The sequence below is a fragment of the Tiliqua scincoides genome, chromosome 3, assembly GCF_035046505.1.
Source record: "Tiliqua scincoides isolate rTilSci1 chromosome 3, rTilSci1.hap2, whole genome shotgun sequence".
Classification (NCBI taxonomy): Eukaryota; Metazoa; Chordata; class Lepidosauria; order Squamata; family Scincidae; genus Tiliqua; species Tiliqua scincoides.
In genome coordinates, this window is record NC_089823.1 from 217,434,902 (window position 1) to 217,452,483 (window position 17,582).

At 43.5% G+C, this 17,582-nt stretch overlaps 1 protein-coding gene across 2 annotated transcripts in view; it reads left to right on the forward strand.

The window, feature by feature from the left end:
- Positions 1–2,230: 2,230 nt before the first annotated feature.
- The window catches only part of LEKR1 (leucine, glutamate and lysine rich 1), a 68,470-nt gene continuing 53,118 nt past the window's right edge, over positions 2,231–17,582 (forward strand). For both annotated transcript variants that reach the window (XM_066621644.1, XM_066621645.1), the window contains exons 1-2: positions 2,231–2,283; positions 5,715–5,929. In XM_066621644.1, coding sequence (XP_066477741.1) covers positions 5,715–5,929 — 215 coding nt within the window. In that variant the 5' untranslated portion in view covers positions 2,231–2,283. The remainder of the gene's footprint in view (positions 2,284–5,714; positions 5,930–17,582) is intronic.

Here is a 17,582-nt window from a genome sequence, read left to right on the forward strand (position 1 = left end):
CACCCGTCCATAAGTTGATCTCACAGATAAGACGAGGGCAGGTTTTGCGCCCAAAATCATGAAATTTGCTATGACCCTCTGATAAGTTGGGGGTTTAACTTGGGGAGGTGTCTGACTATAATTTTGTCTGATTTTACCAGAGGCCAGATGCTGAAAAATAACCTCCCAGTAATTGTTACCTAAGAACTGTACAGTCACTAACTTATTAAAAACACAGTATATATACATAGTATGTATACATCTATACATACATGTATACATACATACATACACACACACTATTTTTAATACTGTTTTTGCTATACTATGTATACATAGTATACATGTACTATACATAGTATAGCAAAAACAGTATTAAAAATAGTCTCTAATTTATTAAAAACTATGATCCATCTCATAGATCATAAGACATTTTTATTCACTAATTTTTTAAATTATTCTTTCAACAACCATTTGTAAACACTATCAGAGTAAGGCCACAATCTCATCCACACTTTCCTGGGAGTAAGCCTCATTGACTTTAATGTGACTTACTTCTGAGTAGACAAGCCTAGTATTGGGCTTCCAGTACACTGGAAACAGCATACCAGTAGAACCACTAATGAAATCCTCCTTTAAAGTGCCTGGTGCCTTAAGCCAAAGGCTCTACGCAGAACACACATCACACAACTGGGAGTGTGCAATTCAGTTCACAGTAGAGAGACAAGCAACAAGGAGTGACTGAGCAAGTGCAGCTGCACATAGTTGCACCTGATTTACTTGGAAGTAGACCCTCTGTGGAGGAAGGGCAGCAGCGCCTGGGCCTCGTCTGGAGGTCCTGGCAGGGGGATACTGCAGAAGCAAGCATGCTCTCCTAAAAGCTTACTACATAAGCAGCTGTTGCAAGTGCTTCCTAGCTCCTGCCAGCATACAGCTAAGATCTCTGGCTAAAATACTTGTTGCTGCAGAATAATTCTACTTTAAATTCTACTCTCTGCTTTTCCTGTGTTTTGCATCTTTGCAAGGTCTCCAGGACTCCTCCGGTGAAAAGGACACACACACAGGGAGATTGTGTCTCTCTCTCTCTCTCTCTCTCTCTCTCTCTCTCTCTCTCATAGATGATCCCCCCCCACGTACACAAATGCAGGGACTTTTTGCCTCCAGTCCAACTTCATTGGTGAGGATAGGGGGAAATGAGGTTAGCAAGGAGGTTTGCAAAAAGTTTTGCAAAGGAGAGACTGAAGTGTGACTGTATACAGTAAGGGGAGAGGTGGAGGAAAGCAAGAGGAGGGAATGGACTGGGAGCCCAATCCTAGGCATGCCTACTCAGAAGCAAGTCCCTTAATAGTCAGTGGGGCTTACTCCTATGAAAGTGAGGCTAGGATTGTAACCTTAACTGTTTTAAGTGTGCTCTCTCTCTCTCTCTCTCTCTCTCACACACACACACACACACACACACACACACACTTTTCCTTTTATAAAAGTTAACCCCCAGTACAACCATTCATTCAGTGGTGAATGATTATGGGGAGGGGCTAGCAAGCCTCAGCTTCACAACAGAGTGTAAAGTTTGGATTCAATAAGGGGGAGGGGGCAAAAACAAGAAGGAAAGAGGAGATGGACTTAACCCTTTCAATGGCTTGAGAAACAAAGGTACAGCCTTCTGCAGGCTGCCTCTCTCTCTCTTAAAAGATCACACTCCCCCCTTCCCCACCCTGTCCAACTTCATCTGTGGGGAGATGGGAAGGGGGTTAGCAAGTTGGGCTTTCCAATGGAGTGCTTGAAGTTTAAATACAGTAGGAAGGGGGAACAAGAAGGAAAGAGGAGATGGACTCAGCTGTTTCAAATGACTGCTTCTCCCTCCCTCAGATGCCCCCTCCCACACACAGCTCATTGTCTCCTGCTCTGTCTTGGGTGCCGCTTCAGAGATGCCTCTGTGGGCGCTGGTGCTGAGTGAGGGGGGCTGCTGATGGCTGTGGTGGCAATTGCCCTGCCCTGGGCTTGGAGCTTCTGCAGCTGGGCAACAGCCTGAATGAGCATGTTGAGCACACCCGCACCACACCTGCAGGCAGCTGCGAACGCCCAGCAGCAGCCTCAGCCTGCACAGCCTCCCAGCAGCAGCCTCAGCCTGCACAGCCTCCTCTCAGCAGGAGATCACTTGCTCCCTCGCTCTCTCCCTCCCTCCCACAATAGTGATTGGCTGGCTCACTCGCCTCCCCCCCACCCTCACTGCTGCCTGCCCCAGAGATAAGGCAGGGCAATGATTCAGGCTGCTTTTCTGGGAAGAAATTTTTTGCCTTATAGGTGAGTATCTATAGATTTTCAATTGCCCTGTGGTGTTCATCTATAATCTTAGAAGAACACTTCATTAAATTTATGGCACAATAGCTCACTTGGAGTGGTTGATAGATGGACTTACCTTAGCTCATATTACTCTTTGCTCTTGCTTTCCCCCTTCACCCTGTTCTCTCTCCCTGTGCTTCTTATCATGTAATGGCTGGTCCTTTCCTACTTGTCCCAGATAGCAATTTTTTCCAACTATCAGGATCCTTCTGCCCCACACTTCAAGGTCCTTATCTGCCCTCATGGAGTGTATTTGCAGCAGCACGTACTTCCTGAAATCTGATCTGTAAATGCAGGAATGATTGTTGGTTGCAAACAGTTGTTAATGGCTGCATGATTGCTAACGATTGCTAAATGGTTGCTAAATGGAACCTTCATTTTTATGGGCAATACACCCCTGAGCATAGGATGCTAGGGCCAAACCCCCAAGGAAGCCCATCTTGTGACTGTTCCTGAGAATTGGGCAGTCTGTGTTGAAAGTAGAATGCTGAATCAGATGGATCTTTGGACAGATCCAGCGAGGCTGTTTCTATGTTCCTTTTATGTTATTTCAGCTGAACTCTGTCATCATCTCCGCAATTCTAAAGTTGGAAGCATGATATTCTTAGGAGTCAGAAAAGTGCTTGTTCTGGCTTACTATGTATGGCTATGTATTTAATACTATGTATTACTATGTATTTTCAACCTTTTTTTACCTCACGGCACACTGACAAGGTACTAAAATTGTCAAGGCACACTATCAGTTTCTTGACAATTGACAAGGCACACCATTCTGTTGGTGGGGGCTCACATTCCCCAAAGGCCCTACTAGTAAATGAGCCTCCCCACCCAAGCTACTATGGCACACCTGCAGACCGTTCGCGGAACACCAGTGTGCCATGGCCTAAGATGGCTGATGTATGGGAAGAAAGGGGCCATAACGGTAGAGGATGGGCTTTGCATGCAGAAGGTCCCAGTTTCAATCCCCACTATTTTAGTTGGAACTGGAAAACATTCCTGTCTGAAATTCTGGAGAGCTACTGCCAGTTAGCACAGAAATATTGAACTTGGTGGTCTTTTACTAAGGCAGCTTCATACATGCATATGTCGGAGGCCTTTACGGTTATACTTTCTGATGGTTGACTAATACCCTTCAGAGCTTAATGAATACCCTTCAGCCTCCTTGTTTTACATGCACATAAGCAGGAATAATTGAATTCGTTGTAATTTGCTGGAGGGGGGGAGATCAAAATGAAACTGTAAAAATGATTTGCAGCGTTTGTGAACAAAGACTACCTTTTTGTGAGAAACTCGAGTTCACTCAAATATGCATCTGTGTGCTGAAATACATCCGGTGTAGATGATTAATAATTTCACAAACTTCATAGTTTCTGTATGACTCAGAAGTGCCACATACAGTGCATCACGTGATGTTCTCTCTATGAGCACTCCTCGACTCATGGTTTTGGTGGGTTATGAATGTGGTTTTGTCAGTCAAGAGATTACAGCAATTAATTTATTTGAAGGGTTTTTTTTAAAGCGTTACTGTGTTATGAATATAGACTTGGGTCATCTAAAGGAGTTGAGTGCAGATTTTCTGGTAAACAGACTTTTGAAATACAAAAGGAGGTGCATCCTCCCTAATTACATTTTGCTGTCTTTGAAATATTGAAGCAGAAAATGCTGTAACTTTCTGTAGCTTTAGCCAAAGGTTGAAGATTTGTATTTATTATTTTCCTTTTTTGTGTTTAGTTTTAAAGCGTGCTTTAATACTGTTTTAAATATGTTGTATGCCACTTTGGTGGTCCCTTTGACAGAACAGAAAGGCAACCTAAACATAGTTTGTTGTTGTCATTCTTGAAATAATTTTTCCCTAAACCAGTTGCAAAAAGAACTGCTGTGTTCTGTTCTCCTGCCATCCTCTCCTTCTGGTCGTAGCAATTAACAGATGATGAAGTGGAAGGCAAGAAATATAGTAATAGCTGGACAGAAGGCACCTCCCCTCCATAAAAAAACAGTTTACCTGCTCCAGCTCCACTGCGTTCTCTCCCATAATTGCTCCCAAGCATTGGGTTGCTACAGCTGGCAACAAAGGGGAACAGAGGAGCCTTCCCCAAACTGAGATTTTTTTTCTTGCAGGAGCTCAATCCATCTTTTTTTTTTTTTGCTTCAATGTACTGTATGTATTTATTTAAAGTGTTTATTTACTGCCTCTTAATCAAAGGAATTCATTAAGTGTCTTTGTATGCAATTTACACCATTTATAGCTCAATATAGCACAGTTATAATAAACAGTTTACATCAGTGGTCCTCTGTGTTCCCCCCCACCATTAGAAAGGCAATGACTGCATGTGCAGCAGAGGACCTTTTCAGTTGTGACACGGCAGTGGGCTCCCAACCGGGAGTGGCTTGCCTGACCCCATTGTTGATGACCTTTGACTATACTTTAAGACCTCCCTTTTTTTTTGTAAAGCATTTGTTAGGGGGGCCTAGTGGGCTGAATTGTGCCTCTGAATTGATTTTGTTCCTTTTTTCCTAAATGTTTCTTATATGCGTTTTGATCTGTTTTAATGTTTTACTGATTTTCGTTAGCCATCTTGATTCTTTTTTTTTTTAAATCAGAAAGGTTGGATACACACTTTTAAATAAATGAAAATATAAAATTGCAATAGTTAAAAACATTGTTTTATTGGTTAATCAGTATCCAAATTCAGAAATAGGCACATCAAACAGTACTTAAAGGAGAAGTAAAAAACACAACACATTCAGATTTTTTTTCTAAAAGTCAGCCTGCCATGAGGGATACTGAGAAAGAGGAGGCCTTTCTAGAGTTTCAGGGTGCCACCTCCTGAAAAGGTAGAGGCACTCTGAGCAGGGCCTTTAAAGAAGATCTTAAAGTTTGGACAGACTCAGGCTCATGTAGACACCAGTGGTCCTTTGGGTACCCTTGTCCCAAGCCATTCAGGGCAGATGCTCCTTCTACTACAAACTTGTTAAGGATGCTTAGGGTGTCATAGTTGTTAAGGCTGTGGGTAATGAATTGGGATGTCTCTGGTTTGATTCTCGCTACGTAGGCAGTATGCTCCTTCTCACACTTTGTTCCACAGCTGCAGTATGGAGAGAATGCTTGCATGACAGGGTTATTATAAAGATTCTAGCAATGCATATGTTGTGCTTTATATACTAAAGATTACTTGCTACTATGCAAATACTATTATTATGCTATTTTATTTGCTAATATAGCAAACATTGCAATTGTTATGTGATAAAGAAAATAATAAAGGGAAATGCAGTTTCTCAGGTTTTTTCTAGATCTTCCTTTGAGACCACTATGCCTCATTAATTTGAGATGAGCTACTCTTGTGTGTGTTCAGTGTACTCACCACATATATCACTCATGTTTTCTCTTCTAGATGTCCCGGGATGAAACTGTGTGCAAATATTGTGGAGTCAGTTATTTGATCCTTCATGAGTTTAAGCTGCTGGAAGAAAAAGTAAAAGCAATGGAGGAGAAGGTGAAGTTTTATGAGGGAAGCATAGAGCGGGAGAAAAAACTTCAGGAAAAACTGCAGCACCTAAGTCAAGATTTCGAACAGTGTGCAGGAGCCAGTGCACTGAAAACAGAAAGGTTGGAATGTGTTATGCCTTCTTGTTTTATAAATCAGCACATCCCTTAATGTAATTCAGAGTAAAGCAGCCTTTAACTGTCTTTCTAGACTTAGTTCGCATCAGGTATAATTTTCAGCTGAATTTGTGTTAATTAAACTATAGTTTGAACCATACTTTAGAGGCCAGTGTTTATCATTATAAGTTTTAAGAATATTTTAATTCCGCTTTTCAACAAAATGTAGTTCCCAAACAGTTGATGTAGCAAAATAAATGGTTCCCTGTCTCCAAAGAGCTCACAATCTTAACACAAAAAAAACTCCAACAACCAAAATAGATACACAACAGTTACTGGAAAAAGATGCCATGCTGGGACGGTTGCTCTCCCCCTGCTCAATGTAAGAGGACACCACTTTAAAAGGTGCCTTTTTGCCTAATTAGCAGAAGTTAACAGTTAAAAGTGTTTAGTGCTCAGGCTGTTCAGCAGAAGTCAGTGATGCTGGGGAAAAAATATAAAGTTATTTTAAAAGTCTAATGTCATTAGAAGTGACACTCAAATTTTAATTAAATAAGGGTGCAATCCAGAGAAGAACTTGGGCCATGCAAGTCCGAGGGACCCATAGGGGTGAGAGTGCCTTACCTGGAAGTAAGGGGGAAAGTTTCACCTTACCTCTGGCTGACCTACTTTGGGCCCCTATCCTGTGTTGGATACAGTACAAGTCTCTTGGCCTGAAATTTTTAACTACCTTGGCTGGTTGTGATGAGGTTATGAGATTATAACTCACAGAGTTATAATCTGATGGGGAATTTTTTTCTTGGTCATGCATTTTCAGACTCTCCCGCCAACTCTCCCCCCAATTCTTGACATAAACATCCCTGTTTCTTCCCTTATTGGTTTTAACCATGGTTACATCTGAACTGAAGCCAGTCTTGATTAACAAACAGTACAATCCTATTCATGTCTACTAGAAGTAAATCCTATTGTGTTCACTCCCAAAAATGTGTGTATAGGATGGCAACCCACTCAGAGAAAGTGAGGAGGAGACAATGTCACCTTTCCTGCCCCCTGTTCCATTTGCTCTGCGCTGTTTCTCCACACCCCCCCCCCGTCTCTTCACCCCATTCCAACAATGGGAGGACAGCTCTTATTAGTGAGACTACCCTCTGATGTTCATTTAATCCCTGCCTACTCAAAAGTAAGTCCCACTGTGTTCAGTGAAGCTTATTTCCAGGATAGTATACAGTTGCAGGCCAGGTCGCATAGCAGTTGGGCATGAACAATGGTGAGGCAGGGAAGGATGAAATTGAAATATACATACTGAGGCTTTCATGGCCGGAATGTTCAATAGTTCATTGAAAAATGTCTGGGCTTGAAGGCCATGGTCCAACAGAGTACCTTTCACGTAAAGTTTTGCCCTGTCTGTGGAGGGCATTCTCAAAGGTTCCATGATCCACAGATCACCACCATTCCATTCCCCCTCCTGATCCACCTTAGCAGGTCAGCATAGACTTGTGCCAGCTCTATAGCTGGTACAGGTCCAAATTGACCCATCGCAGCTGCTGGAGTTTAGTCTGGGGTAAAGGAACAAATGTTCACTTACCCTGAGGAGGCTTCAATTTGCTGAAACTCCCCCAGGTACAACGGAAGCTGTGTTGAGGCCTCTGCATTACCATACAGGGCGTTATGTAGGATTGGGCTGCCCACAACATTTAAAGTTACTTTTGTTATAATTAAAGTGTTGTCCTGTGTAAGGCTAGCCCTTCTATTGATAGATCTGCAATTACGGGAGTGCTGTCTTTGTGGACCGTGGACGTGAAGTTGTATCCCTTTGCCTTACATTCATTTTTATTTCATTTCACATTATAGTAACTGATACTGATCCAGACTTAGCTTGATCATGGTTATGATATCTTGTGCCTTTAGACCAAGCTCAGTGACCTCCTCTGAACTGGGTGGGCTTTGTATAAGTCAAAAGCTAGCTCAAAATTTAGCAGAAACCTGTCAGAAAAGTATTACAGAATACTGAAGCAGGTGGGTTCTTTTTTTAAATCAAGCACACAGAATACTATTGTTTGTGTAATCAGTGTTTATTTTAGCTGGGAATTCTGGGTTGTGTCCTAATTGCCTCTTGCAAAAATGGAAGACACTTCTATTCATGCAAAGGGAGGGGGTTTTGCTTATCCATTCAACCCTCAACAATCCACTGTCCTGTTCCAGAGGGTCCTTCTGACCTGCAGGAATGGATTTTCAGGGGGCACAGGAGGCTGCTGTGTTGAGGAGAGGGCCAGCAGTTTATTTGTTCAAGTCTCTTTCTGTTCACAGTCCTTAAGATGCAAGCTATTCTCTGCTAAAAGCATTGGCTCTCCACTTTGGAAAAAGCCAGAAGACTATCAGTGGAGAGACAATGTGAAATGTGCCTGTTCCCCTACAGCAGAGTCCTTCAGCTTAAAGAGCTGCAGACTCATCCACTTTACTTAACAAAAGGCACGATCCTAACCCCTTATGTTAGTGCTTTCCAGCACTGACATAAGGGGAATGAAGCTCCAGGAACAAACATTCCCTTACTTTGAGGAGGCCTCTGTGAGTGACACCCAACTGCAGGGATACAGCACATGTCCCATTGGTACTGCTATGCCAGTGCTGGAAAGCACTGACATAAGGGGTTAGGATTGCACCCAAAATAAATATGTAAAGAAGCTGTTCAGCAGATAAATTGCTCCAGTCTCTTGCTCAGGAACATTATTCTTATTGCTCATTTCCAGTAGTCTTGTTCAGGTGTAAGCTTTAGTGAACTAGACTCCATTTCATGATGTCCTGACCCAATTTTCCCTATCCTGCCGACTACACCAATTTGTCCCATCCAAAGTATCTTGTCTCCCTTCTAATGCCCACTTTTTGGCTAATTAACATCCTCCTTTTCCAAGAACAGCTGTGGTGTGCAAAGAAATGAACAGAACTCCTTATCAGTTGAGCAATTAACAAGAATTTATTGCTACAAACACATACACTCCCTACAAGTCCTCTTGTCCAGAGGCTTTCCCTCCCCAAAGCTCCACTTAACTCAGTGGGTAAAGGTCCAAAACGTCTAGTCAAAGTCCAATCCAGTCTCGAAAGCACAGTCCAATCCTTCCCATAGCAGTCCACTGCAGCAGGGTCCCTTCCTCTGTAGCAGAGTCCTCCAGCAGAGCGTCTCCTCCAGCAGGGTCCTGCCATTTCTCTTTTCTGTGTCCTCCAGCAAAGTCCTGGCAGTCTCCTTCTCCTGTAGGTCAGGTAGCATCTCCCTCTGGGTCAGGGTACCTCTAGGTCAGGTAGCGTTGCTCCTTCTGAAACTGCCTTTTATCTTGCAAGCCTCTTGTTAAGTCCAAAGGCAGCTCAGCTGTGAGCTACCTTGTTAGCTCATTCAAAGTCCCATCAAGGTCAATGAAGCTCAGGTGTCCATCCAGGTCTCCATTGGCCTTCAATGATTACAGCTGTGGAGCCAGCCCTACCCTTCCCAGAGCTGTCAAACAGCTGTCAAAACATGGAATCGCTGTCAACACCACATCATCCGCCTGATGATCTTCCATTACACATGAATACATGGATATTCTACAGGTGTGCCCGGTATCTTGGGGGGGTAGGGTTCTGTTCCGGAACACCCCCCCCCCCCCCCCGTTAACTGAAACCATGGATCCCAGTGAATGCCGTCCCCACCCTTGTGGTTTTTTTAAACTGTAAGGCTCAGTCTGAGCTTGGCAGAGGCTGCATATGGATGTGTGTGGCCTCTGCTGAGGTCAGAGGACCCTCCAGAGGCAAGGGGAGCAGAGCAGGGGACACGGGGGGGGGGGCACAAACCCGGTCCAAGGATAAATGAATTTGCAAATGGAGGATCCGCTGATACGCCCCCCCCCTCATACTTTCAACCCAATCCGATCAACCCCCCTCACTGTGAATGCAGCTGTGTCACTGGGGGAGCCCTGGAGTTTTTTCCCCTGAAGTTTTTTCTGGATAAGGGGATATTTGCCCTTGGAGACTAAGCCTCTGCTGCCTGAATGGGTCTACTTAGCTGCCACAAGTTCAAGTGAATTATGAAAGTGGACTGAGGCCAGGAAGGGGCATGGATAACAGCAGCGCCTCTTCCAACAGTATCTGCCCATTGCTCCCTGTGAATGTCAGGGATCCAAACCCCAGGGCCCTCTATCTAGTACCACTCCTGGCACACTATCGCAACCTCACAGCAGTCCATGCATGCACATTTCCAGTTTGGTTCTTAGGTAACCCAAGGGGTCTGATCTCTGAGCTTGAGAGCCTGGGTTACTGTTCTTAATTTAGGTTGTTACTGTTCCAGGCTATCTCAGGAGGTGCAATATCCCAAGATATAGGGAACTATAGTTCTTAGGTGGATAAACCAACGCTCAGTACAAGGTTCTTAGGCATAGCTACTGGCTAGTTCACAAACACATGCAAGCCAAGTGGATATGAGCTTCTTTTTTAGGGCAATTTGGTCCCTTAGTCTGGAATTACTGCCACCACCCTGGATAACTTCCAGCCCTCCTGTTCCAGGGACAGCTGAAGTCCTTTGGGCTACTCCTCAGCTCTTTCAGATCCTGGGCTCCGTCTGTCTAGGGTTACCAGATACAAAGTGGAACAAAGTGCTTATACCTTTAACCATTGTGTAGAAGAGGGAATTTTGGCAGGTACAGCTTTTTAAACCCTTCCATGGAGAGCTGCACCTGCCAAAATTCCCTCTTCCATACAATGGTTACAGATATAGGAACTCTGTCCCACTCTATATCTGCTAATCCTACTTCTACCCTTAGGGACCCACGCCTCAAGTCTGGTTTCTTTCTGATAGCAAGCTGAGCAGCTAGGCCAGATTTAATTGGACTGTTCTTTCATACTTAATATGGTTACTCATCATTAAGAAAGGATTGGGTATTCATCAGAGAAGACATACAAGACACATTAATTTAAAACAGTAAAGCTAGTTTCACTTTTATGGAAGTGTTAATTATTGTATTAAGGATTTAAATCGTTCCGTGATTTTCTTCTTGTCCTTTTATGATATACCATTTTGCAAACAGTTGTTTACAGTAGTTGATGTCTGAGTCCTCATAGGCTGAGTGGAAGCTGACGGGTTTGGGTTTTCTCTCAAGTGATTTGATATATTATAGACAAAGCTGAGTACATTAACAATAAATTTTGAAAACTATTGTTTGGAAATGAATAGCATGTATGTCAACAGGAGATTCTCCAGAAATGAATACATATCCACAGATTTCCCAAGATACATATACAAGTTTTGGTAGCTGCTTAATTGTACAGTAAAGTACCATATAATCAAGCCACTGTCAAAGCTTGTTCATTAAACATACTACCATATTGCTTCACAAGTAATGGCCAGTCATGGTTTGGTGTTGCATGAGCAAGAGTGTGGGAACTTAGGCTCCCACATTCCCCCTCGCTGCTCCCTTAGTATGCTCCAGTTCTCATACTTCCTCATTTGTGGCAAGCCATAATTTGCTGGTTCAGATAAAAGACCAACTTATGGTTTGCCACAAACCCAGAAGTAAGTACCTGAATTGGAGCGTGTGAGGGGAGGAAGGAAGGAAAGCATGTGACTTGTTCATGCCATGCTAAACCTGGTTTTGGCATGACATGTGAACTGAGCCATTGACTGTCTTCATTAGATTGTGCATTGCTGATGCTGATCAGCCCAGTCTTTTTTATTTGGAGGTGAAAGGAAAACCATTATATGCAAGTATCTTACCAGAGCAACATAAAGGGCTGGTGAATCGTAGAACAGATGATTATAACCACCAAGACCCTCCCTTTGTGTCTGCTTCTTTGATCCAGACCAGCACATCAGGGTCTGGCAGGAGATTGGTCACAAACATGCCCCAACCACATTTGGTATTTAGCACGATACTCATTCGGTGTCAGTGGGTCAATAATTCATATGGACATAAGTGCTGTGGTGGTGGTGATAGAATAATTGCGTTGTTGTTGGCAAGAAATATTGTGGAGGGAACATGTTTCCCCAAGCAGATTTGCATCCTTGGATTAGAATTTTAAGGTGTTTGAATTTTGTGGACCATTTCCCTCTAAGCTTGATCAAGCCGTACTTGTTCACACAGTCTGAAAAGTGCCAGCTCATCTTCTATAGGCCACAAGAAAACAAGCAGCATATGCTTGTTCACTGGGGCAGATGAGAGCCAGCAATCCTGTCCTTTCTATGATCCCTGTAATTGCAATGAAGCTTTTGGAGAATGCATTAGTGCTTCTCCATTGATTAGCATATGTAAATACTTCCTTCACATTTATGGTTCATGATGACCTTTACTTTCTATTTCTAATGCACAGAACTGTCTAAATGGCTTCATGCCCTTGGGGGCTTTGTGTTTCTTTAACACAAATGGCATCTTGGGCATGGGAAAGGTGTGATATAAATTTCTCAATCAAATAAATAATCACCTCACCACCACCATCCCATGCTCCATGGAAATCAGCTTTTGAAACTGACTGGAGTTCCAAAAGAAGTTTATCTTATATGTGTCAATGTATTTATGTCCTGCTTTTCTACTCTTTATATTTAAAGCAACTTGCAGCTATATTATAGGCAAATAACCCATCATAAGTCAAAATCAAAATCAATAAAATGTTACAGTGAAAATATACAGGGTGACCCCCCCAAAAAACAGAACCTATAAAAATTTTATTAAATCCTACAAAGGTCCAGTAAATTTCAAGAAACTTACTGGACTTAAACTTCAATCTGTGTACAATTATTCCCCAAAGTTTCTGTTATCTTGGTCGCTTTGCATAAAAGTAATGTTCTTTCCAAAGAAAAATTAAAATTAACAGTTTTATTCAAATATTTGTGGGTTCTGGTTTTTTGGGGTCACCCTGTACATAATTTTGGTGTGTAATTTGGCACTGTTTACCACTTTGTAAACTTTTGTTGAAAAGTGCTACATAAATATTTTTTTAATAATAATCGCAATCATTAGCTTGCAAAATAATACATAAGAAACATCAGCAACTCTGTTGAAAATCCAGTGCAGCAACCATTACTAATACACCCTTCTGAAAGAAGGATCAGTGCCTGCCTGAATGATGGAAGCTTGGCGAAGGAGCTTGGTAGTTCCTCATAAGGAGGGCATTCCACAATTTAGGCATCACTGCAGAAAAGGCCCTGCGTAACTGTTTCTCAAATGGTGATGGCATACAGAGCAGGATTTATGAAACTACAAATACTAGTTTGCATATGGAAGTGAAGATCATGATGATTGTTCTGCTTTCCTAGTAGGATTTGATGCTTTCTTTTACAAGCAGATCTTATCCCCTGCCAGTCCATAGTACAGTCTGTAGCTGTGCCAAAAGAGCTCGTGCTGCATGCAGGGGGGCTCTGGTTGGGAGGTGACCAGAAGGCCGATGTGAAGTAAGTAAAACACTTTTTTACTAACCTTTTGGTAAGCCTTCTGGTTGCCTATTGATCTCCATGGACCCATGCCTGCTATTTTGCTGGTGTAAGTCTGAGGAGAGGAAGGGAGTGGGTCTTGATCAGGAAAGGGGGATGAGATTTGGTGTGTGCAACTTCTGCTGAGATCCTCCCCCTCTTGTCCTTGAACCACCCTCTGGTTTTGCCCACTCCCTGTCCTGAATCTCCTATGAACCATTCATGGCCTTCCCCCTCCACCACTTTATCTGCTCTAGTGTGGCCTGGGTGGGCTGTTGGCACATGTGGTGAGCTACTGGTCATTTCCTGCTAGCAGCTTTTTCACACATGGCAGCAGCATGCCATTTTCTTGGCATGTGAGTTCTGCCATCATAAGCAGCGGACACGATTGGGCTGTAAGTGATTTACATTGCCTTGAAGAAGGATCCATTTTTCCCAAGTTGAATACTTCTCTTTCTCATTTCATTTTCTCTCTGCCAGTACTTGTTGTTGAGATGTCACAGTGCTGCTCTCACTATGTGCAGATTTCTCCTGTGTTCAGTGTAAACATATGCTGGCTGTGATACCAAGATGTTCACTTTCACTGTTTATGTTAAATGTAGCAGTGCAGAAGAGATCACCATATTCTTAGCTGTTGTTGTTGTTGTCTTTTCTTTTCGTGCCTAGAGTTAATTATCCTGGAGCTTTGTATATTTTTCATGGTTTCCTATACTAAACATCACCAGTGTGACCAAGATTTTTCTCTTGATTGTTTTGATGGGAAAAATGTAGTTAGAAGGAAATTGATTTTATTTTGCATTTGAGCAAAAGTAATTGTTTGTTTATTATATTGCGCCCTGGGCAACTCGCAACAAAATTTTAAAAACACTACTAATTAATAAATTAAATAACAAAATCAAATCACTGTAGCAATTACAATACCAAGAGCAATAGAACAGTCATAAGAGTATCAAGGCAGCAGAGATTAAAAAAAAAAAAGTAAACAAAAACAACCAACAGAATTGCAGACCAGAGTCACCTGGAATGCATCTGTGTCCATAAGCTTCCTAAATGGTTCCCTCGCCCTTGCAGGGGTTGGGGACCATAATAAGTCTAAATTTCACCAGATAGTGATCTGTCCATGTCAAAGGAGTGATGTTAATCTTTGTAACTTGATCACCATCCACTTGTCCAGAAGCAGACCCCAGATCTAGCTGCAGAATGTACAGGAGCATATATCAGCTGAGACAGGCTTGTAGTTGCCATGGCAGCCATGAAATCCTGAGCTGTTCCTGAACCTGAGTCCTCAATGCAGATATTGAAGTCCACCAGCACCAAAAGTCTAGGGAGTTCTAGTACCTCAGTCAGTTTAGACAACGAGACTGTTGGGCAGCAGGGTGGGCAGTACAGCAACAGAGTCCCAATCATCTTTCACCCATTCAGTATCAGGAACAGACACTAAAAATTCAGGAAACTGCTGGGCAGGGCATCTGAATAAGAGAATTGAATCATAGCACTTGAAAGCTCCCGCTCTTTCTCACCTGATCCAACCAACTGCGCAATCCTATCTTGCACTGGAACAGGTAGGCCAGGAAGCCTGCGCTGTATCCAGTGCAAGATAGGCCCAAAGTAGCTGAGGTGGTGGTAAGGGGAAACGCTTCCACTTACCCCTGGGTAAGCCACCCCAGCCCCAATGGGTCTCTTTGGACTTGCACCACCTCAGGAGGTGGCATAAGTTTGAGGAGGGCAGAGCAGTTTGCAACCGCTCTGTGCTGCTCGGGGAACAGGGTTGGGATTTGGCATAACCGCCGGGCCCCAGCCCTGCCTCCTGCTCCCTGCCCGCCTGTCCTCCTTCCCCGTCCCAGAACGCCGCCCACCCCCAGACCCTTGTGTCAGCCGACTCCTGGCCCAGAAATGCCCCTGTGAATTTAAAATCTTATTTATTTGTCTTTCTTGTTTTAATCACATATTTCATCCAAGTATTTCCATATGGTGCACATATCCCCTTTTTTTACCCTCAAAATAATCTTGTGAGGTATGTTAGCTTGAAAGTTACACAGTAAAATCTCTGACGGTGATAAAAATAAGAGTAACATTTGTGTAACGCAGTTGAAGTCTGCGATGCATCAACGTTGACCTGTGTTTCCAAATTTTGTAGTAGGGAATGCCAACAGTAGTAGGTTAACTAAGCAACAGTTACATTAAATTTGTCAGATGGTTGTGACTTTCTCTGATAGAGCATATTTCTTTTCCTTTTAAAAAGTAAATAACTACTGGATGAGAACACTCCATATGTAGCTAGAGTTTCCTAAAATCATAAGCTCATTGCCCAATCCTATTCCCCACCCCCAGTGCCGATGCAGTTGCACTAAAAAGGGTGTGCTACATCCTGTGGTGGTGGTGGGGACCCAAAGGCAAACAGGAGGTTAGTAAAAATAATTTGTAAACCCTAGTTCTGCCTATGGGTCTCCTTGGGCGTACACGCCTTCTTTTGGTGGTATATGTCTGAAGAGGGAAAAGGTGTGGGTTGGTTTGCAAAAAGGGGGATAAGAACCATGTGCTATTGCTGCCAGATCCACTCCCTCCCGCATTCTCTCACCTCCTGGTTCCTCCCCCCCCCCGGCCCAGAAATGCCCCTGTTCCTCCCACTGCCTGTCCACATTGTCAACTAACCTGTGGTGGCAGACGGTGTCCTTTCTGCCAGTGTTACTTGTGACTGCAAGCCATTGCGGAATGTCACTTCCTCTGGGGTCCTTGTAGTTCTGCTAGCAGATAGGATTGGGCAGCGAATGGCAAGAGGTGCAATTTTCTGCTGCATTTCCCTACCTACACTAGCTTTGTCATTGGTGTAGTGTTTATTTGATGTCAGGTGCATGTTTATTGTATGAAGGAGGTTAGGATATAGTGTACATCTCCTCCTTGTCCCTGCCACTTCTTTCCCATGTCTCTCCCATGCAACTGCCCAGTTGGAACTGGGTGGGGGGGGGGGAGAGGAACAGAGGTGGACTCTAGGAGGGGATAGATACAGTGGTGATGGCATGTGCCAGATTGTATCCCCTCTTTAAGCAGGCTTACAGAGGGGGAAGGGGAAGCCTCCTGATCCCTTCCCCACTGGGTACAGCATGCTAGTTTTTGGTGCAGCTGCATCGAGGTGGGGGGGGGGAGAATAGGATTGGGCCTGTAGAGATAGATCAAACCTTAAAGAGAATTGAATTTTGTGAGAAATGTAGTCTTCCATGGTATCTGTACGGTTTGCATGCCATGAAGAATGATCCCTCTTGCAAGACACCTTCAGCACTTTGAGAAAGCGATGATCTGATTTTAGCGGCTGTCATCCACCAACTGCTGTCATATGCACTCTATTCAGTGCATTCCCTGTGTATACCCTGCTTGTCAGCGGCTGTTGGGATGTGTAATTATCTGGTATGCAGCCTGATCCTATGGATGTTGATCAAGAAGTGAATCCCACTGAATTTGATGGGGCTTCCTCCCCAGCTGGATTGCACCGGAAATCAGTTTAAACAGTAGGTGTTGTCTTTGCCTCAATTCTCAGCAGAAACATTCTAGACTTTTTTTTTTTTTTACTGGGTCCTTTTTGCAATGAATCAGATATATTTCAGCTGGATGGCTTGTCTAACAAAGACCTGTTGCCACCACAAGGAAATGTAAAAGCAAATACTAACCCCCCAGGTTGTAAATATTTGTGCTGACATGTCTGCCTCCAACATGGGTTCTAAAATAATGTTTTTGTTGCCCTTTTTGACATTGAGCTGCTGCAGCAGATAGTACATTCCAGTCTGAATGCTTAGTTGCTGGCACAGCAGATCTTTTCATTATTACTGGATCACTGTTCGGTCGGTCTTATGACAAAAGGACTTTTATTTTCATTCTCTCACATTCTTGTGGTCTGGAACTAGCATGAGCCAAAGCACACGAGTGGGCAGAATTCTCAAAGTTATAATGCTCAGGGACTCTAGAGTTTGGGTAGAAGAGACCTGGGGAAAAAATTGGTGAGGATGGTGGTATGGATCACAGGTGGGCTTCATTAAAAAAGACTGGAGTGGCACCCCACGCTGAACTCCTGTAGTGACTTGTGGATGTGGAACACGGTGTAGATGAGGGAGCTGCTCTACATCTGGATATATGAGTTACTAGCATAGCTACAGGGGGCACAGCACTAGGTTTTGCAAGACACCTCAATGTGCCGTGTAAGCTGCCCATCCCCCTTGCTGTCAGAGGTATACCCAGCAGTGAGAA